This window comes from Leopardus geoffroyi, chromosome E1, assembly GCF_018350155.1.
Source record: "Leopardus geoffroyi isolate Oge1 chromosome E1, O.geoffroyi_Oge1_pat1.0, whole genome shotgun sequence".
NCBI lineage: Eukaryota > Metazoa > Chordata > Mammalia > Carnivora > Felidae > Leopardus > Leopardus geoffroyi.
This window is the reverse complement of record NC_059330.1, coordinates 47,513,223-47,532,403: the sequence shown is the minus strand read 5'-3', so window position 1 is coordinate 47,532,403 and position 19,181 is coordinate 47,513,223. Positions and strand designations below refer to the sequence as shown.

General features: G+C 47.3%; 1 protein-coding gene across 6 annotated transcripts in view; it reads left to right on the top strand.

Annotated features, from left to right (window-relative positions):
- The window catches only part of PITPNC1 (phosphatidylinositol transfer protein cytoplasmic 1), a 274,238-nt gene that overhangs the window by 121,757 nt on the left and 133,300 nt on the right, over positions 1-19,181 (top strand). For all 6 annotated transcript variants that reach the window (XM_045490739.1, XM_045490740.1, XM_045490738.1 and 3 more), the window contains one exon: positions 18,432-18,580. In XM_045490739.1, coding sequence (XP_045346695.1) covers positions 18,453-18,580 — 128 coding nt within the window. In that variant the 5' untranslated portion in view covers positions 18,432-18,452. The remainder of the gene's footprint in view (positions 1-18,431; positions 18,581-19,181) is intronic.

Here is a 19,181-nt window from a genome sequence, read left to right as displayed (position 1 = left end):
CTACAGGGCTTTCTTTCTCACTTTCTCTGCTCCTGTTACCCCAGTAGTTCTCAGTCTTAAACTGGACGTTTTTTAAAAATACTCAGGCCTGGGTGTTGGGGTGTTTTACCCTCTGCCTCACTGCTTTCCTAAAGAGCGGAAGAACCTTCTTGGAGGGGTCAAGAGAGGAACGTCTATTGGACTTCTGTCTAGGAGCGTCATCTGTCTTCCTTGGCGTATACTGTCTCTTGGGAACTCCAGGATTCCCCTCAGAACTGCGGGTTATAAGTTCTGGGATTCTTGGACTCTGAGGTTGCCCTGCCTGGAAGGCCAGATGGGCGAATGAGACTGGCCATGCCCTAGTTCGCATGAAGGAGAGGAGCACTCCCATTCTTTTCTTTCCTGTGTTCTCTTCTTTTGTTTGTTTGTTTATTTTTTAGTGTTTATTTATTTTTGAGAGAGACAGAGACAGAATGCAAGTGGGTTAGGGGCAGAGAGAGAGGGAGACACAGAATCCGAAGCAGGCTCCAGTCTCTGAGCGGTCAGCACAGAGCCCGACGCGGGGCTTTGGACCCACGAGCTATGAGATCATGACCCGAGCCGAAGCCGGACACTCAACCGACTGAGCCATCCAGGCACCCCTTTCCTGTGTTCTTTTCTTTGGATCCACCCTTTGGTCTCAGAGTAACAACATAGGGCCGGGCTCTGACCGTGGACTTGGGGATGGTGCAGCCGTGCCACGGGTGTGGCTGTAGGCCCTGGAACAGCTCTCCCTGGGCAACAAGAACCTACCAGCTCCAGCTGGTGGAGGCCCATTCACCGGGGCTTGAGATCCACATTGGGGTTGAGGCCAAAGCTTCACCCAGTGGGTATCCGTACTCACTCAACTGGAGCTACCTCTTGGCCAGTTGCTCCCCCAAATGTGGTCAGTTGGGGACCTGGGTGCCACCATCAAACCCGAGTATCCTAGTACTGACCCCTCGCGCCTCCCTGCCAGCACGTACAGAACGAAATACTCCACCTGTGCTCCCAGACAGCCTGCCCTTCCTTTTAGGGTGTTTATATTTTACCATCATTTTTTGTTTACATGTCTGTTTCCCTTATTGGAATCTAAGCTCCCCGATTGCCTGTTACCATATTAATGTCCTTGGTACCCAGGACATAACTGATGTTCCATAAATATTTCCTAAGGGATTTAGGTCTTAAAAATTTTTATTGACTTTTGCTATATGAAAAACTTCTCTGGGTGCCGTGGGAATATAAGAAGGTCAAAATGCAGTTTGTATTCTGAAGGAGTTCATTATCCAGTTATCAACCTTCATTTATACGTTCAGTTATTCAACATTTCTTTCTTTCTTTTTTTTTCCTAAGTAATCTCTACACCCAGTGTGGGGCTTGACCTCACAGCCCTGAGATCAAGAGTCGGGTGCTGCATTGACCGAGCCGGCCAGGCGCCCCTAGTTCTGCAACACTTCTAAGGTCTGGCTAGCTTGGCCCTGGGGATGTAAAGTTACCGAGGCGTGTAGCCTAGTGTCAAGTGGCTTCCAGTCTAGTAGGGGAGACAGATATAAAACGATATAAAACACACACGCCATAATGTGGAAGTGCAATGATACAATTTCTAGTAATGGTTAAATATATAGAGTAAAACATAAGTAGCTCAAAACCATAAGGGAAGAACTATCACAAAGCAGTGCACGGCTTAGGTGGTTGTTAGGGGGAAATAAAGCTCAACTTTCCTATCGGAGACCAAGGGCCACTTAGAAGTGTCTGCTGGGGAATGGGGTTCCACTGTGAAATCAGTGATCCATGGCATGGGGCAGTACAGCAAAGGCCCTGAGAAAGCCTGCATTAAAAAACCCATCCAGGGGCCCCGGTGGCTCGGCCGGTTAAGCGTCCAACTCTTGGTCTCAGCTCAGGTCATGATCTTGAGGTTCGTGAGTTCGAGCCCTGCGTGGGGCTCTGTACGAATGGTGCGGGAGCCTGTGTGGAATTCTGTCTCTGCTCTCTGCTCCTCCCCTGCTTGTGCTCTCTCTCTCTCTCTCTCAAAATAAATAAATACACTAAAAAAAAAAAAAAAAAAAAAAACCATCCAACTCTGTTTGACTTAGTGTTTCCCACACTCAGTTGAAACAGTCACTCACTTGACTGTGGAACTCTTTTTCCCTCACCATTTTAACATCCTTTGGAACTGTCATTCCTTGAAATCATTGAGGGAAATGCCAATGTAGGTACCATCTGTAATTAGACAGTTGGTGGGTCTTCACGTTTTGGGGGCGCATGGACCTTTTTAGAATTAATGGTGAGGGGGAGGATTGTACACCATCTATGCGTTCCTTGAAGCCTGTCCAAGACTGCTGTCCATGGTCAGGGACGGAAAAGAAGGGAGCAGATCCCAGTTAAGAGGGATGCCTGTGGACCAGGACAAAAGAGGCTGGAAAAGATGGTCCTGGATCAATGCCAATCACTTTGGAAGGGGGTGGGGAGAGGTTGTGCAGGGAGAGGGGGCCACAGCGGAGTCGGGGAGGCCAACTGCGTAAAGGCTGAAATGCCTGGCACAGAACAGCAGTCCTTAACGACCAGCTGACTATGAAGGTCAAGGGAGAGCCGAGGCCAAAGATGACTTTACTGACAGAAACTAGCGTTCTAGTAGGATTATTTACAGAAAACAGCAACTTCTTGCGGCTGAAACTTCATTCAACATGTCAAAACCGATGTCGGTGTCGTGTTGAAATGCCCCAACTGTCCTTTATTAACTAGTGCCGAATCTCCCAAGTGAAAATTCACTGTAAGAACCGAATTCGCCATCGAACTGGGCACCTACCTTGAACAGTTAAAAATCAGATTGGTCTGACTTCTAATTTTAGAAGGAATCAGGCTGACCTTCATTGCGCTGTTGCTAACTGGAGCCCGTTACCTGGGTGACTAGATTTACAATATGTCAGTATGCAAATACCATCTGCCCAAGAGGAGGAAGGAAGAAAGGCCTTCCTCCTCTGGGGGGTTGTCAGCAGTTCTGGAACTGTCTTCCTCTGGGAATGGGGCGGAGGGCAGAGAAAGAAGAGAAAGGAAAACCAGGGACGACGTGATTTTTCCAGGAGTTTGTGGTTTGCCTTGTGGACAGTCCTATAAGGCACAGTATTAGGGGGCGATCTATAGGTGGGGTTGAGATTTTACCTTGCTTCTGGAGGAGTGAGCAGAAACGGTCATATATACTCCACACCCAGTGTGTCCCCAAACCCTCTGATACTACACACCCAGTGTGTCTCCAAACCCTCTGATTCAGATCCATTGCAATAGCTTAATGAAGTCTTTGAATAGATGATTCTGTCCTCCACAGCGCATTTAGGAATCTAATTTCCAATTGATAGGAGCGTATGAGCTAGATAGGGAACCCGCTGCCTTTCTTGGGCGCACTCTCATGAAGGGTGAACTAGAAGGGGATAGTCCATTTCATTTTCCTGCACGATGGGTTGACTGGGTGAGCCGAACGGATTTTCTCCCATAGAATCTCTATATTCAGCCCTCGTCCTGTGTGTTGTTCCAGGCTGGGGTTTAGAATCCCATTTGGAAACATTCAAATCCGAAGGCAGGCAACTTCTCTTCCTTTTCGCGAAATAACTGTCACATCAGCCGTCGGCTCCAGAAATGTCTTCCACCCACGCATTTTGTGCGTCCAAATTAGATGGACTCATTAATTTAAATTTTTACTTTAAAATCTCGGGGATTTCTGTGAGTGGGTATGCTTCTTTTAATTGCCGTGTGTCACGATGTGTGTAGGAGGAAGGCTTTCCAGGACGAGGGCTGAGAACCTTGGGCTGCTGGCTTCTAATTTTGTCCCCGCTGGTAACTCCCCCTGTGACCTCTTCTCTCCTTGCTCTCTTTGGTACTGCTGTCTCCCACCTCTTTAAAAAACTCTTCCTAATATCAACCTGAAACTGTCAGCAGCACGGGAGGGTGAGGAAACTCACTTTCCTTACAGGGTACTTTTTCCAGCCTTCTAAATAAATAACCTTTTATCTGGATGCCACACAAGTGGCCGAGGAGATTATGCCAGAGACAGGGGACAGTGAATCCTGGAGCCGGACTCCCTGGGTTCAAATCCCAACTCAACTGCTTCATAGCTTTGGGCAAGTGGTGCAGCCTGTCTGTGCACCAGTTTCCTTATCTGTAAAATGGGGATAAAAATACTTAACCTACCTTGGGGCGCCTGGCTGGCTTAGAAGAGCATGCAACTCTTGATCTCGGGGTTGTGAGTTCAAGCCCCATGTTGGGTGTAGAGATTACTTTGTTTGTTTGTTTGTTTGTTTGTTTGTTTTGAGAGAGAGAGAGAGAGAGAGAGAGAGCAAGCCAAGTCAGGGCAGAGAAAGCGGGAGAGAGAAATCCCAAGCAGGCTCCACACTTGTAGCACAGAGCCCGATGCAGGGCTCGAACTCACAAACTGCGAGATCATGACCTGAGCCGAAAGCAAGAGTCGGACGCTTAACTGACTGAGCCACCCCGGCACCTGGGTGTAGGGATTACTTAAACATAAACATCTTCAAAACAAAACAAAACACAAAACACTTACCTACCTCAAAGGGTTGTTAGGGATTGAAGATGTATAAACAGTTTAGAACCATGCTGACCTAGAGAAGTTAGAACAGGGTGGTGGCTTTTATTTTTGTTATTATTTTATATTTTTATTATTTTATTATTGTTACTTTTCATTTTTATTATTATTATTTCTGTTGTGCATCGTCAGGGCTCCTGGGAAGAAGTGACGTTTTGCTGTGGGCAAGGAAGTGTGTAGGATTTGCTCGTACGCTGTGACCTCCCTCCCTCTTCTTGCCAAGCTAGTGCCATCTAGGCACAGGTGAAGCCTTTTTTCCCATGAGACGCCTCCTGGATAACCACAGACCCCGCTGCTCTGCTCCATTCCTAACTCCTTCTCCACTTTCCGTCTGTGCCACATAATCAGTAGATTTGGATGTGCTACTGTAGCTTCTAATAGTCTGCTGTGTCCAGTTTAGCTCTCCGTTGGTAATGAAAAGAGGCCATGTGGCTGGATAGTTGCCCGTGGTTATTTGTCCATTGGATGTGCCCACGTGTAAAATAACGGTGACAGAAGCAAAGAAAACCTTACCCTTCCGTAGCTTACTCTTGGCTTTCGAAGTCACTTGTTTGACTTTTCTCATTTCTACAAGTAACTTAACACCTATCACCCAAAAAGTAAGGATGACACGTTATCGGCAGGGATGTAAAATGGGGCGGCTGCTGCGGAGAACAGTTTGACGGTTCCTCAACAGGTTAAACACAGAGTTTGCCATGTGGCCCAGCCATTCCACCCCTAGGTGTCTACCCAAGAGAACTGAAGACGTGTGACCTATGTCCACACAAAGGGTGGTACACATTATGTTTATAGCAGCATTATTTCTACTAACCCAAAAGTGGAAACAACCCAGATGTCTATCAGGTGAGGAATGAATGAACAAAATGTGGTGTTTCCATGCAATGGAACATTATTTGTTTTTTAAAAAAAAAAAAAAAAGGAAGGAAGGAAATACTGATATATACTACAACATGGATGAATCTTAAAAACACGATTCTGGGGGCCCCTGGGGGGGCTTAGTCGTTTGAGCTTCTGACTTTGGCTCGGGTCATGGTCTCGCAGTTCGTGAGTTCAAGCCCCACATCAGGCTCTCTGCTCTCTGCAGCAGAGCCCGTTTCAGAAACTGTCCCTGTCTCTCTTTGTCCCTCCACTGCTTTCACTCTCCGTCTCTGTCTCTCTCTCAAAAATAAATAAACATTAAAAAAATATTCTAAATTAAAGAAGTAGTCACAAAAGGCCACATGTTGAATGATACCATCTGTATAAAATATCCAGAGTAGGCATATCCATAGAGACAGAACATACGTTGGTGGTTGATAGGAGCTGGGAGGAGGGAAGGGTGGGGTGTGACTGAAAATGTTCCGGAATTAGATAGCGGTGATAGTTGTACAGCCCTGTGAATGTACTAAAAACCACTGAATTGTGTACTCAAAAAAAAAAAGAAAAAAAAAAGGTATGAGAAGATCTGTATAATCTATTGCAGAGTTTCAAGTCATTTCCAGGGTTACTTTTTCAAGAGTAGCTGTCACCTGAAAGAGAATAAGAAGTGACTTACTTAATTTGCAAGAACAAAAAAAAAAAAGAAAAATTAAAATTACCAAGAATGGCTTTTTCACCCCAAACCTTTGAATATAAACCATACACACGTGTTATAAGTCAATTCTCAGGACTCAAACAGTTACTTGTACACCAATGTTTGTAACAGCATTACTCACAATAATAGCCAAAGGGTGGAAACAACCCAAATATCCATCAGCAGATGTATGGATAAACAAAATGTGGTCTGTCCATACAATGGACTATTAGTCAGCCTTAAAAAGCAATGAAATTCTGACACTCGCTACAACATGGATGGACCTTGAAGACATTATGCCCAAGTGGAAGAAGCCGGACACAAAAGGACACACACATGTTGCGTGATTCCACTCATACGAGGTACCTAGAATAGCCAAGTCCATACATAGAGACAGACAGGAGATTAGAGGTCATGGGGGTGGGGGGAGGATTTGGGAGGGATTGGAAGTTGTTGTCCGATGAGTTATGGAGTTTCTCCTTGAGATGATGAAAAAGTCTGGGAATGGGTGGTGGTCGTGGCCGAACAGTATTGTGAATGTACTTAACACCACTGAATTGTACATTTAAAAATAGTTAAAACGATGGGGCGCCTGGGTGGCTCAGTCGGCTAAGCGTCCGACTTCGGCTCAGGTCATGATCTCGCAGTTTGTGAGTTCGAGTCCCGCGTCGGGCTCTGTGCTGACAGTTCGGAGCCTGGAGCCTGCTTTGGATTGATTCTGTGTCTCCCTCTCTCTCTGCCCCTCCCCCACTTGTGCTCTGTTTCTCAAAAATGAATAAATGTAAAAAAAAATTTTTTTTTAAATAGTTAAAACGGTCGATTTTGGTAATGTATATTTTACCACAGTAAAAAAAAGGGGGGGGGGTTAAGGATCCTATGAAGACCAACACTTCCTGCTCCTCATTTTGTTTGTCACATTCTCTTTGCTGTCAACCCTTTGAAATTTGATACATTCTCTTTCATCCTGGTGTTGCCTTGGGGACTTGTTGGGGGGGGGGGGGGGTTGCCGGAACAAGGTTACAGAGAGTCAGAAGGGCCACCGGTTGGCCTCAAAGGTGCCGGTTGATAAACTACCTCCCCAGGTCATAAATCCAGAATGCAAGAGGAGCTCAGAAGATAGATTTCTTAACGTAGTAATTTCTGAAATTGTACCCGATTTCCTCTGTCTTGCCTATTTCATTCAGTGTCTCAGGAGAGCAGGATTTGACTCCCTTTGCCTTTCTCTATCAGTTATCTGCTTCTTTTAAGCAAGGACGAAACACCCTCAGGCTGCCATTGCCATTAACGAATAGTGCCTTCCCTGCAGCCAGCCACGTACAAATGCCGGCTGCCTCTGGGCTACAGGTACCATGAGTGTGCAGCCTGGGGCCTCTCTTCCAAAGCGAGGTGAAGAAAGGTATTGGAACTTTCCATACTTAGATCCCCGGTTACAACCTGGTCGTAACTCTCCGCATTGCTAGACAGTTCGCAGAGGCAGCTAACACTTAAGCAAACAAAGGAGTTCGGTGACCTTCAAATGTTATTCTAGGCATGAAGTGGCTTGAATAACTCTTTCAACACAGCGAGAACTCCCATTGTTCAGTTGTATATGAAGCAGCAAGTGCTTTTCTTTGCATTCAATTGCGCTTCTGTTCTCAGAAGGTCTCAAAGACACTAAAACTAATTGCTATCATTCCTGCAAGTCTATTTCGACTCTTAGCCAGTACAACAGCTTCCCTGGATGCTACTGGTCATTTTCCTAAAAGATGGATAGGTGCCACAATAGGTGTCGCAAGCAGGAAAGACCCTAATTCTGGAAAGACCCTGTTGCTTGCATAGTAGACGGACCGCTCTCCCTTTGATTATGGGGCCAAAGTTAAGGAGAGGAGCACCGGCAAGGGGGAAGCAAGGAGAAGGTGCAGAATTCATTTCCCAGGACAGTTCTGCCTCAGACTTTCCCCTTTAGGGCCTTGTGATTGGCTGTGGGTTTATGTTCAGTAGTAAACACAAGTGCCTTGATTGCTTTCCAGAGAGGTCAGACCTGTCCCCAGACCTCTCTCCACTTATCTCAGTTGCGGTTGGTTTCTCAGCAAACGGTCTGATAGCTGAGATGGAAGCTTCCGCTTCTTGCAGCTCAAGGCCTTCTGTCTTCACGGCGGAGCTCGTGTGGAAACCCTCCTCTTCGCCAGAGAGGAGGTCTGTCTTGTTCCTAGCTCTGCTTCCAGTGCCTCCGGGGCCTGGCACACACTGAGTGCTTGTTCAGTACACAAGCCAGGACGGACAAGGCTCTCCAGAACCAAGGCTTGTCCCCACAACCACAGTATGGAGAAATCTCGCATTCTGCCGTGAAGACCAGCTACCCCTGTGGCCTTGAGCTGAGTTCTAGCATGTCCTATCTTTGGTTCTTCATGGCAGTCAATAATGACTAATTCGTTCAGCTTCATACACACACACACACACACACACACACACACACACACACACATATATATATATATTTAAAATTTTTTTTAATGTTTATTTATTTTTGAGAGAGAGAGAGAGAGAGAGAGAGAGAAAGAGAGACAGAGCTCAAGAGGGGAAGGGCCAGAGAGAGAGGGAGACACAGAATCTGAAGCAGGCTCCAGGCTCCGAGCTGTGAGCTGTCAGCACAGAGCCCAATGCAGGGCTTGAACTCACGAACCATGAGATCATGACTTGAGCCGAAGTTGGATGCTTAATGGACTGGACCACCCAGGTGTGTATGTATATATATATATATATATATATATATATATATATATATATACCTATGTATGTATGTGTGCATATATATATATGTACACACATATATATATAATATTAACATATTTTTAATGTTTATTTATTTTTGAGGAAGCGAGAGAGAGATCAAGGAGGGGCAGGGAGAGAGAGGGAGACAGAATCCCAAGCAGGCTCCATGCTGTCAGCACAGAGCCCGACGCAGGGCTTGAACCCACGAACCAGGAGATCGTGACCAGAGCTGAAACCAAGAGTCGGACACTTAACCGACTGAGCCACCCAGGTGCCCCAGCTTCTCATTTATAAACACGAGGGGATGACCCCTCCTGCTCGAGCTGATGCTCATAAAGTGGCCGATATATGCTGCACCTTAGCAGTTTGGTTATTCAATATTGGCATCAAATGAATTCTTGGGGCTAGAATACCACCCCAAAGGCGAGCCAGTGTTGGAAGGGGCAGATCAAATGTGCACTCTTGCTTTTTCCTGCACTGTGAAGAATGTAGCTACCTTCCCTTACGGGGTCAGGTAGATTGCACCAAGCGTCCTGGAAATGATTTGCAGTCTTGTGGCAGCCACGGGTTGCAGACTTCTGCTTGCACCAGCATAAAGCCTATCCTGAGCCCTTCCCTTGGCGTTAAATTGCTCTATTTCTATTCAGTTGGGTCCAAAACTTAGGACGGGTTAAGCATCGGTGTATGATGCTATTTCTATGGGTTTGTCACAAAAGGTTTTTTTTTTTTTTGAATTAAAGTCCATCACCCAGCTCCTTCTTAAATCTTTTTATCAGCTTTTTCATTCCTGCACCCTGGCATAATGACACAGGTATTCCGTAAACAAGACACCTCAGAGGACTGCTTATAAAAATCCAGGAGAAAAGATAAATATGCGATGATGCACTGATATCTTGAAAATATGAGCTGCAAGTTTGTATTTTCCTTGTGGGATCGGATATTGGTTTTCGTGGTTTATTGACCTGGCAGGGAGATCTGACGAAACACTGGAGAACCTTACACCTTTGTTTTTTGGTTTTTTTGAAACCTCCTTGTCTGCTTGGAGAAATCTGGACATTGAATCACAGAGTCAGAAAGATTAAGGGGTTGGCAGCTGTGTCCTTGTGGAACCCAAGTCAGATCCAGCCCTTGGTAGCAAAAGCACGCACTACCTTTCCAAAAGGAAAGGATTTGGAATTGGTCTTGCTGTAGAGTTGCTCTCAGTCGGAGCCCCAGGCTGACTAGCAAATGGAGGGGGAGGGTCATGAAATGAGACGGTCCTTTCTCAATAAGGAGCTGGTGTTTTCATGGACGCATGTTAGGGGTGGGGGGATCAGCATGCATTTTGTATTTAATCATTCTTTCTGGACTGTCAGGGTCTTTGCAAGTCGTCATAGTCAAACCGTGTTACTTGGGAGCATCGTTACTGTGAACCCTCCAGAATGTCAATATCAAGGACATTTAACTCAGGGCACCTGGGTGGCTCAGTCGGTTAAGCGGCCAACTTCATCTTGCGGTTCATGAGTTGGAGCCCCAGGTCAGGCTCTGTGCCAACAGCTTAGAGCCCGGAGCCAGCTTCAGATTCTGTGTGTGTGTGTGTGTGTGTGTGTGTGTGTGTGTGTGTGTGCGCACGCGCGCATGTGTCTCTCTCTCTGTGCCCCTCCCCTGTTCATGCTCTGTCTCTCTCCCTCTCAAAAATAAATAAACATTAAAAAATAACAATAATAGAGACATTTAACTCTAGGGCATCACGAGCCAGACAAGTAACCAGCAGGGCAGGAATCGGGCATTCATGCAACATTGTCTCTGAGAGAAGTCCTTTTCTAAAGTTCTCAAATTTAGAGAACTGTGTTGGGGCAGCCCAACACCCTCAAATTAGCGTCCAAACCAAAGATCCATCAAATGTAAAAGTCCCTGTCCTTAAATATTTTTTTTTTTTTCATAGTGAAAAAGACTCTCTGTTAGATGGCCGCCGTGAGGTAGGAAGCAGGTGGGAGCCACACTCACTGAAGAATGACACGTTCCCAGGCTTTTTTGAGAATTGGGATGAGGGGGGCACCTGAGTGGCTCAGTTGGTTCAGTGTGCGACTCTTGGTTTCCACTCAGGTCATGATCTCTTGGTTCGTGGATTCGAGCCGGGTGTCGTGCTCTGTGCTGATGGGGCTGAGCCTGCTTTGGATCCTCTGTCTCCCTCACGCTGTCCTTCCCACGCTCACACATGCGCTCACTCTCTTTCTCAAAAGATAAACATTAGGGGCGCCTGGGTGGCTCCGTCGGTTGAGCGTCCGACTTCAGCTCAGGTCATGATCTCACAGTCCGTGAGTTGGAGCTCCGCATCGGGCTCTGTGCTGATGGCTCAGAGCCTGGAGCCTGCTTCCGATTCTGTGTCTCCCTCTCTCTCTGCCCCTTCCCTGCTCATGCTCTGTCTCTCTCTGTCTCAAAAATAAATAAAAACATTAAGAAAAAAAATTTTTTTTTAAAAGATAAACATTAAAAAGGAAAAGGGCGGGGGGTGGGTATATCGGTGATGGGGATGAAGAGGTGTACTTGTGATGAGCACCGGGTGACATACGAAAGTGTTGAATCACTCTGTTGTATACCTGGAGCTAATATTACACTACGCGAACTAACTGGAATCTAAATTAAGACATTTAAAGAAAAAGGATTGTCATGGAATAGACCGCACATAAAATTCACTGCCTTGACCGTTTTTAAGGGTATGGTTCAGGGGCATTGAGTGCACTCACAGGGCTGTGCGACCATCACCACCGTCTGTCTCCAGGACGGTTCCATCCTATCCTCCCTTGCAACTGCCATCGTACTTTCTGTCCCTGTGAAGCTGACTACTCTGTAAGTGGAAGTTCCCAGGCTTTTTTATATTTGGGAAGTGTTCAATCTGACGACCATCTAAGAAAATTTTTACAGAAAGAAGAGATCGTCTTGGGCAAAGGGTCCGATTTTCTTTGGTTTTTGCGTCATACGGGCGTGTGGCAATGCCCTGTTCTCATGCATGTTCCTTACAGAGCCGTAGCATAATAGGGAAGTGGGCAAAACAGATCTCAAGACCCAGCCAGATGCATTGCCCAACAGAAGGAGCGGTAACTACGGCGGTTTGGGTACAGTTTTACATTTTACAAGGCATTTTTTTTTTCCCAACGTTTATTTATTTTTGGGACAGAGAGAGACAGAGCATGAACGGGGGAGGGGCAGAGAGAGAGGGAGACACAGAATCGGAAACAGGCTCCAGGCTCCGAGCCATCAGCCCAGAGCCCGACGCGGGGCTCGAACTCACGGACCGCGAGATCGTGACCTGGCTGAAGTTGGACGCCCAACCGACTGTGCCACCCAGGCGCCCCACAAGGCATTTTAATTTGTAAGTTTCTTCTCACTTGATTCTCACCATGGCTTGTGAGGTATTTTGTTAGTCCCATTCTAATGATAAGAAACTGTGGCCCAGATAAATAAATTGTCTAAGGTTACAAAGCTAATCAAAGGCAAAATCAGGACTTCAGCTCCAGGTTTCGATTTTAAAACCCCAGTGCTTTCCACCATAGCACGCGGTGAGCAATTATCACCTCTCTAGAGGTCCAGGTAATCGCCAGTCCTCAGAAAAGGGAAGCTTTGGGGCACCTGGGTGGCTCAGTCGGTTGGGCATCTGACTTTAGCTCGGGTCATGATCTCACAGCTTATGAGCTCGCGCTCCACGTCTGGCTCTGGAGCCTGCTTTGGATTCTGGTTCTCTCTCTCTCTCTCTCTCAAAAATAAACACTAAAAAAAAAAAAAAGAAGAAGAAAAGGGAAGCTTCTCCAAATGTATCCCTAATTGTCCGTGTTCCACTTTGTTAGCTTGGAAACGCATGGAAACGCTTTCCTGACCAGCCAGCCTCAATGAGTCTTAGTGCAGCCTAATGGCTTGAGCCTCACTCAGACCCCATTGATCTAGATCAGGGTCTAGACCGGCACGTCCAACAGAGATATGTGAGCCACAAATGCAAGCCGCAGTGGTTTCAATTGAAAGTGGTTTAAAATTTTTCTAGTAGCCACATGAAAGTAAGAAGAAACAGGTGAAGTTCATTTGGAGAATGGATTTCAGTTACCCAGTATATCCAAACTACTATCATTTCAATATGTAATCAACATAGAAATTAGGGTAAAAACATTTGTTGTTGTTGTTACCAAGTCCGCAAAATCCAGTGTGCATTTACACTCACAGCAATCCCAAGTCAGATGCTAAATCTTCATCGGTGGCATCTGATCTGAATTTAAATTTCATAAAAATTTCCAGTTGAAAAGTAGATTCACATGCCCAAGGTGTTTCGACCTTGTGTAAAAGTTTTCTAATAGCTGAATCAAGTGTCAGTTTGAGTTTTTTTTTTAACACTTATTTATTTTTGAGAGACAGAGCGTGAGCAGGGGAGGAGCAGAGAGCAAGAGGGAGACACAGAATCCGAAGCAGGCTCCAGGCTCTGAGCTGTCGGCACAGAACCTGACGCAGGGCTCGAACTCACAGACCGTGAGATCATGAGCTGAGCCGAAGTCAGACGCTTAACTGACTGAGCCACCCAGGCGCCCCTGTCAGTTATAAATTTTTATTTTTATTTTTTTATTTATTTTTATTTATTTTTATTTTTATTTTTATTTTATTTTTATTTTTTAGGGTCAGGCAGTAAATATTTTCAACTCTGCCAGGCCATGCAGTCTGTGTTGAAAGTACTCAGTGCTACTGCTGTGCGGCGAAAGCCACAGAATGAACGAGTAGTGCCGTGTTCCATTAAAACTGTATTTAACAACAACCACAACCACAACCACAACTTCATTTAACAAACAAGAAACAGACCACACGGTTTGCCGACCGCTGGTCCAGAACATTGTCCCGGTGCCTTAGCTGTGCTATGGATTACAGAATACAGTCAGCTCTAGACCCTAGTTTTCCGAGGCGGTGAAAAGCTAGACTCATTGTATCTCCCTTCCCGTGTGCAATTGCAATTTTGGCACCGCTTGGTGTGAAGATCGCGGGGCACCCGAAGATAAAACATCTCAGACTCTCTTTTCGGTGGGCTCTTTGCACATCATAAGGCAGTTGCTTCGAGGTCCACGTGTCGAGAGTGGAGAAAGCTGGAAGCGTTTTGACAGAGCATTTACAGTGATGTGAATCCCGTGGGAAAGTCCCAAGAATGCCAAATTGTATCACCCCCTGCTCGTTCCTCTTTCCACGCTGCCAGAGCGGAGACAGGCAGGAATTGCGCCCATTTCACAGCTGGAAAAACTACATGGTATCCTGTTAAGTCAGAGGGCCAGACGTTTCCCCGTGGTGATGTGGTTATGTGGCATTCATCCATTTTGATGGTAAAGGCAAAAGCACGTGTAAATTCTGATTCCTGGGCTGGGGCTTTGATGTCCTGAGTCATATCTTTGGGGAATGACTCCATTCAGAATGGGTCATGTGTATTAGAAAAGGTTGCCTCACTTTTCACATCTTGATGTATAGGAACGGTATTGAGACCAATGGAGGAAGAGAAAGGGGACAGGAAGGGATGAGACAGGGATTGGTTGGAAGATGACAGCCGCCTGGTTGGTGCTTTAGGGTGGGGATATATGAGAGCCCGGCCTCGCAGAGATCTCTGAAGTGCAACACTGGCGGCGGGGGGTGGCGGGGGGTGGGGGTGCGATTTAGTGAAAAATCATAGCTCGGGGTTCTCCTGAGCCTAAAACTTTGGGTCCAGTAATTCTGGCAAGGAGGACATTTCAGGTGTTGGTGGTGCTCAGTTAATAAACTATATACCCAGAGGTTCTGGCTCGGGGTCACCTTTTCTAAAATCAAGATTTGAGGTCGAACTATATTGAGTCACTTGACTGTGCCCAGTCGGAGAGTTTGCAATAGGACAGACTGAGAATAACCCTTGGCTTCCCCAGACACGTTTGTGCCTTTTCTTTTTTTTTTTATTTTTTATTAAAAAAAAATTTTTTTTTAACATTTATTTATTTTTGAGACAGAGAGAGACAAAGAATGAACAGGGGAGGGGCAGAGAGAGAGGGAGACACAGAATCTGAAACAGGCTCCAGGCTCTGAGCTGGCAGCACAGAGCCCGACGCGGGGCTCGAACTCACGGACCGTGAGATCATGACCTGAGCTGAAGTCGGACGCTTAACCAACCCAGCCACCCAGGCGCCCCACGTTTGTGCCTTTTCTTAAACTGTGCAGCTCTAATAAACTTGTGGCACTGTGTGCAAGTGGGAAGGATCTGAATCCCCATGATTTTTTTGTTTTTTTTTTTGACAATAGAGATCATTATTTGGGGTAGCTGTTCCGATGACGGCTCACACGGAGGCTCAGCCCTGCAGCACAGAGCTGTCTGGAATCGTGATTGCCTGTAATGATGATTACCCAGACTCTGGAGTTAGAACAATAGATCTTACAAAGTTAGAGCTTACTTCCTCCACAAGTCCGTATGTGAGCACAGTTTAAACAACCTGGGTCTTTCACATGGTATCAGGCTTTGGTTATTCGGCTTCTGAAATAGCAAAGTTCAGAAGCGATGGAACTCATCCATCACTTCTCCCAAAATCATGGTGAGGCCCAGATGTGTTAAAGCAGTTCACCTGTCAGAGAAACAAAGGCTGAAGGTGGGTAAAGAAGAAACAGTAGACCTGCGGTCACGTCCCAGCTCTGCCACCTAGAAGCCACGTGGCCCCGGAGGCAGTCAACCCTCTCTCGAGACTCAGTTTCCTAATTTGGAAGTCATCGTGAGCATGAAGTGATCGGATCTGTTATCAGTTCACTGGCTTCAAAAGTCTTAAGAGTCCTTCTGAATCTTTGGATTTGCAGCCTTCATTTGACAAAGTTTGTTTGGAGACAGTGATGATGAGGACGGTGGTATTTTCACTAAACTAGGGATGCAGCCTTGCAAAAAAATGGTATTCAGGAGGAAAGAAAAGACGGGTCCCCTAAAGATGGAACATTTTGGCTTCAGTACCATCGGGTGCCCAGCAAGTGCTGTGAATGCCTTCGCCGGATTTGCCCCAGTGGCTCTCAGCATTCAGTGTGCATCCGAGCCCGGTCCCCAGCTGCCTCTTCCCCAAGGGTCTGGATGTCAAAGCACTGGAATGGCCTGGGATCCAACATTTTGAGGAATATGTCTGCCGACTTTGAGATAGATGGTTCAGGGACCATCTGTCCTACCCTCTACCGCGTCACTGAGAAACTGCTCGGTGCATGTGTCTGTGAGTTAATTTGTGGCTTTAAAAACAACGGCAAAACCTGTGCTTCTGGATGGCCCAGCTCAGACGGTCACAACCAGCAGAGCAGGCCTGATTTGCTTGGGAGGGAAAGGAGCGACAGCTGCAGAACCCTTGGCCATCTCCGCGTCTGGCCTTGAGTGTCCCGCCACCCCCAGTAATGTCACCTACTGCATCCAGCGTCTGTCGGTCGCCCCCAGACTGACGTTATCTTAGTGAGCTAAGGCTGGTGTCTGCCCCGCAGTGGCTCATTCAGGAGCCGCTGGAATGATCAATGAGGCTGAGCAGACGGGCCCTTCTCTGGCCACTGGTGAATCAGCTGCCGGCCGCCTCGGCCCGTTCCCGTCTCCACAGAGCAGAAGCGCTTGAACCAGGGACGGCTCTTCTGTGTCAGGCATTGTCCTTAATGCCATGCCTTCTTCACATGGGAGTGGGCTGGAGCTCCTGAAGACATGCGCCTTCTGCCAGACCCCTCCCCCATCCCCAACTAAAGCCCTTGGTGGCCTTTGGTTTTTGTTTTTACTTTAAAAAGTTTATTTATTTATTGTGTGAGAGAGAGAGCACAAGCTGGGGAGGGACCGAGAGAAAGCGAGAGAATCCCAGGCAGGCTCCGCACAGCCAGCGCAGAACCTGGCACGCGGCTCGAACCCACCAACCGCGAGCCCAAGTTGGACGCTTAACCGACTGACCCACCCAGGCGCCCCTTTACTGTCTTCCTTCTTGAAAGAGCCGTAGTTAGTCTTTATGAGCAAAAGTAAGAGCCAGAGTTACTAAGGGGAAGCCAGGTCAAACTTCTGATTGAAAATAAACTCAAAGATTGATTTTATCTTTGATGTTTCTCTCTCCCCTTCCTGTGTTTATCCTTAGCACCCCCTCTTCCCCCCGATTGTGCACAGCACGTGCATGCATGTACGCACATACACGCTCATGGGAAAAGCATTTTAAGTGCGGATCATCCTGGGGAGGCGTATGGCACAGAATCGTGGCACTGCCCTTTGAGGAGACCCAGCCTGCCGTTCCCATTGTCATAGTTACTGGCCTGGCCCCCAGGGCTGGTCTCAGACCAGAGGCTTTCACCTCGTCTTCACACTCCCCTCCCTGCCCCTGCCTCACAGAAAGAGGGACCTTCGGAGGTGTGTGTCTTCTCAGCCTTAGAATTGACCGCACTGTTGATTTGTCCATTTCATCTGCCCCCTTAATTTAAAATCTGTTTCTCTCTCTTAGGCACACAGATAGGAGACCTACAGCCCTGCCGGCCTGGGCTCTTTGGGGAACAACCCAGAACAACCCACCATTATTTTGCTACAGACCCAAGCCCCTTTTCCCCATCCCAGGGGCCTTGATGATAGTGACACTGTGTGTCTGTTGTTTTCACACCAAATCTGCCCGAAGGACCACAGCATCCTGTCTCCTGGCTCTGAGCAGACATCCTTTTTGCAAAAGGCATTTCACCCCCTCCTCTCTCTCTCTCTCTCTCTCTCTCTCTCTCTTCTCCATCAAATTAGTTTTGCCATGTGGAAAGTACACAGGGGGAAGAAATGCCTGTTGGCCCTGGGGTTTTCAGAGAGGCAGGAAGGAGAGTGGAACAGTTGAAAAATGCAGACAGGGCAGAGAATGTTCCCATTGTATGTTGCTCCTTATTATCGTTTTCCTGTAAGTACACGTGGCTTCTGGGAACCTCAGGCTGGAAGGCTCCACACTGTGGGTGCAATTGGATAAAAAAGAGTTAAAGACTGTAGATTCGCCTCTTTGCGGATCAGTCTGTAGAAGACAGGTTCCATTCTTGGTGGGGCTCGGTCATCTGGAGTTTGCTAAAGCTTCGAGGTGATTCTAATGTCCAGCCACTCTTGAGAACTGCAGATCTAGGGGACAGAGAACTCCAGGAGAGTTTGAGACTGATGACGGAAGAGATAGGTGACATCTAGTCCACTTCTGCCCAGCAATGCAGTTAATTAGGCAGAGAAGGGACAGAAATAACACGTCCTGGCCTGTTTGTTGCCAAACAAAATCGGACTTTAGCACCATTTAACCCTGTAGGGCTGATGCCCCCCCCCCTCCCCCCCTGCCGCTTAGTCTGCCAGCCACCCCGGCAAGCATCACCAGGGTGTTGTAGAACATTCACAGGAACACGCCGTATCTACACTCTACTCACAACTGGTTCTCCTCCCCGCTCCGGAGGAAAAACAACGCCAGGCCCATGTGTCTGCCTTCTTTTCTGGCAGAAAGTGCTGACCATAGTTGCTTGCCACGCCGTGGAAGTTGGGGGGGCTGTTTTCGAAGGCAAGCGGCGGGGCTGACCTTTCTCTCACTGTGTGTTTTGTAGTACAAAATCGGACAGCTGTACATGATCAGCAAGCACAGCCACGAACAGAGCGACCGAGGAGAAGGGGTGGAGGTCGTCCAGAATGAGCCCTTTGAGGATCCTCGCCATGGCAACGGGCAGTTCACCGAGAAGCGGGTGTATCTCAACAGGTAAGTCGCGGCAGCCGGCCGTCCACCTGCAGGCTCTCCCACGCCACCCCACGGCCCAGCTGGAGGCGGTGTGTGGGCTAAAAAGGTGCCCTGAAAAGTCACTACATTTGCCCGCTCCATCCACCAGTCTCGTAGCTTCCCCAAAACAGAGTCCCCTGCCTTCGGCAAGAGAGTCCCCAACTGCATTTTCGTGAGCAGGGGCTTTCCTCTTCCATTTCCCACCTGCTGGATGACATGTTAAGATGAAATTTGGTCTAAAGGATTACAGAGCTTTGTCTTCTACCCCTGGTTCGGTGTTAGCAGCGGGAAAGAGGTGGCTTTGCCTGAGGGTTGTAGAGACGTGCCGAAGATGGCAGTGTGCCATTGGGGTCTCGACTTGGTAAGCGTTCTCGTTCCTGCCAGGTGACCACTCGGGTGTTCACAAAGGGAACTGACAATGAACGCTTGTCGTTGCTTCTTTGGAAGGGTAAATAAGCAAGGATTATAACCCAGCACTCATCGGGACAGCCGTTTCTGCTTTGCAAAGCGTATTCTTTAATCTCTTGCTGTTTTCTTACCATTAATGGCATAGTTGATTATCGGGGCTTGTCTGATCTTCTCC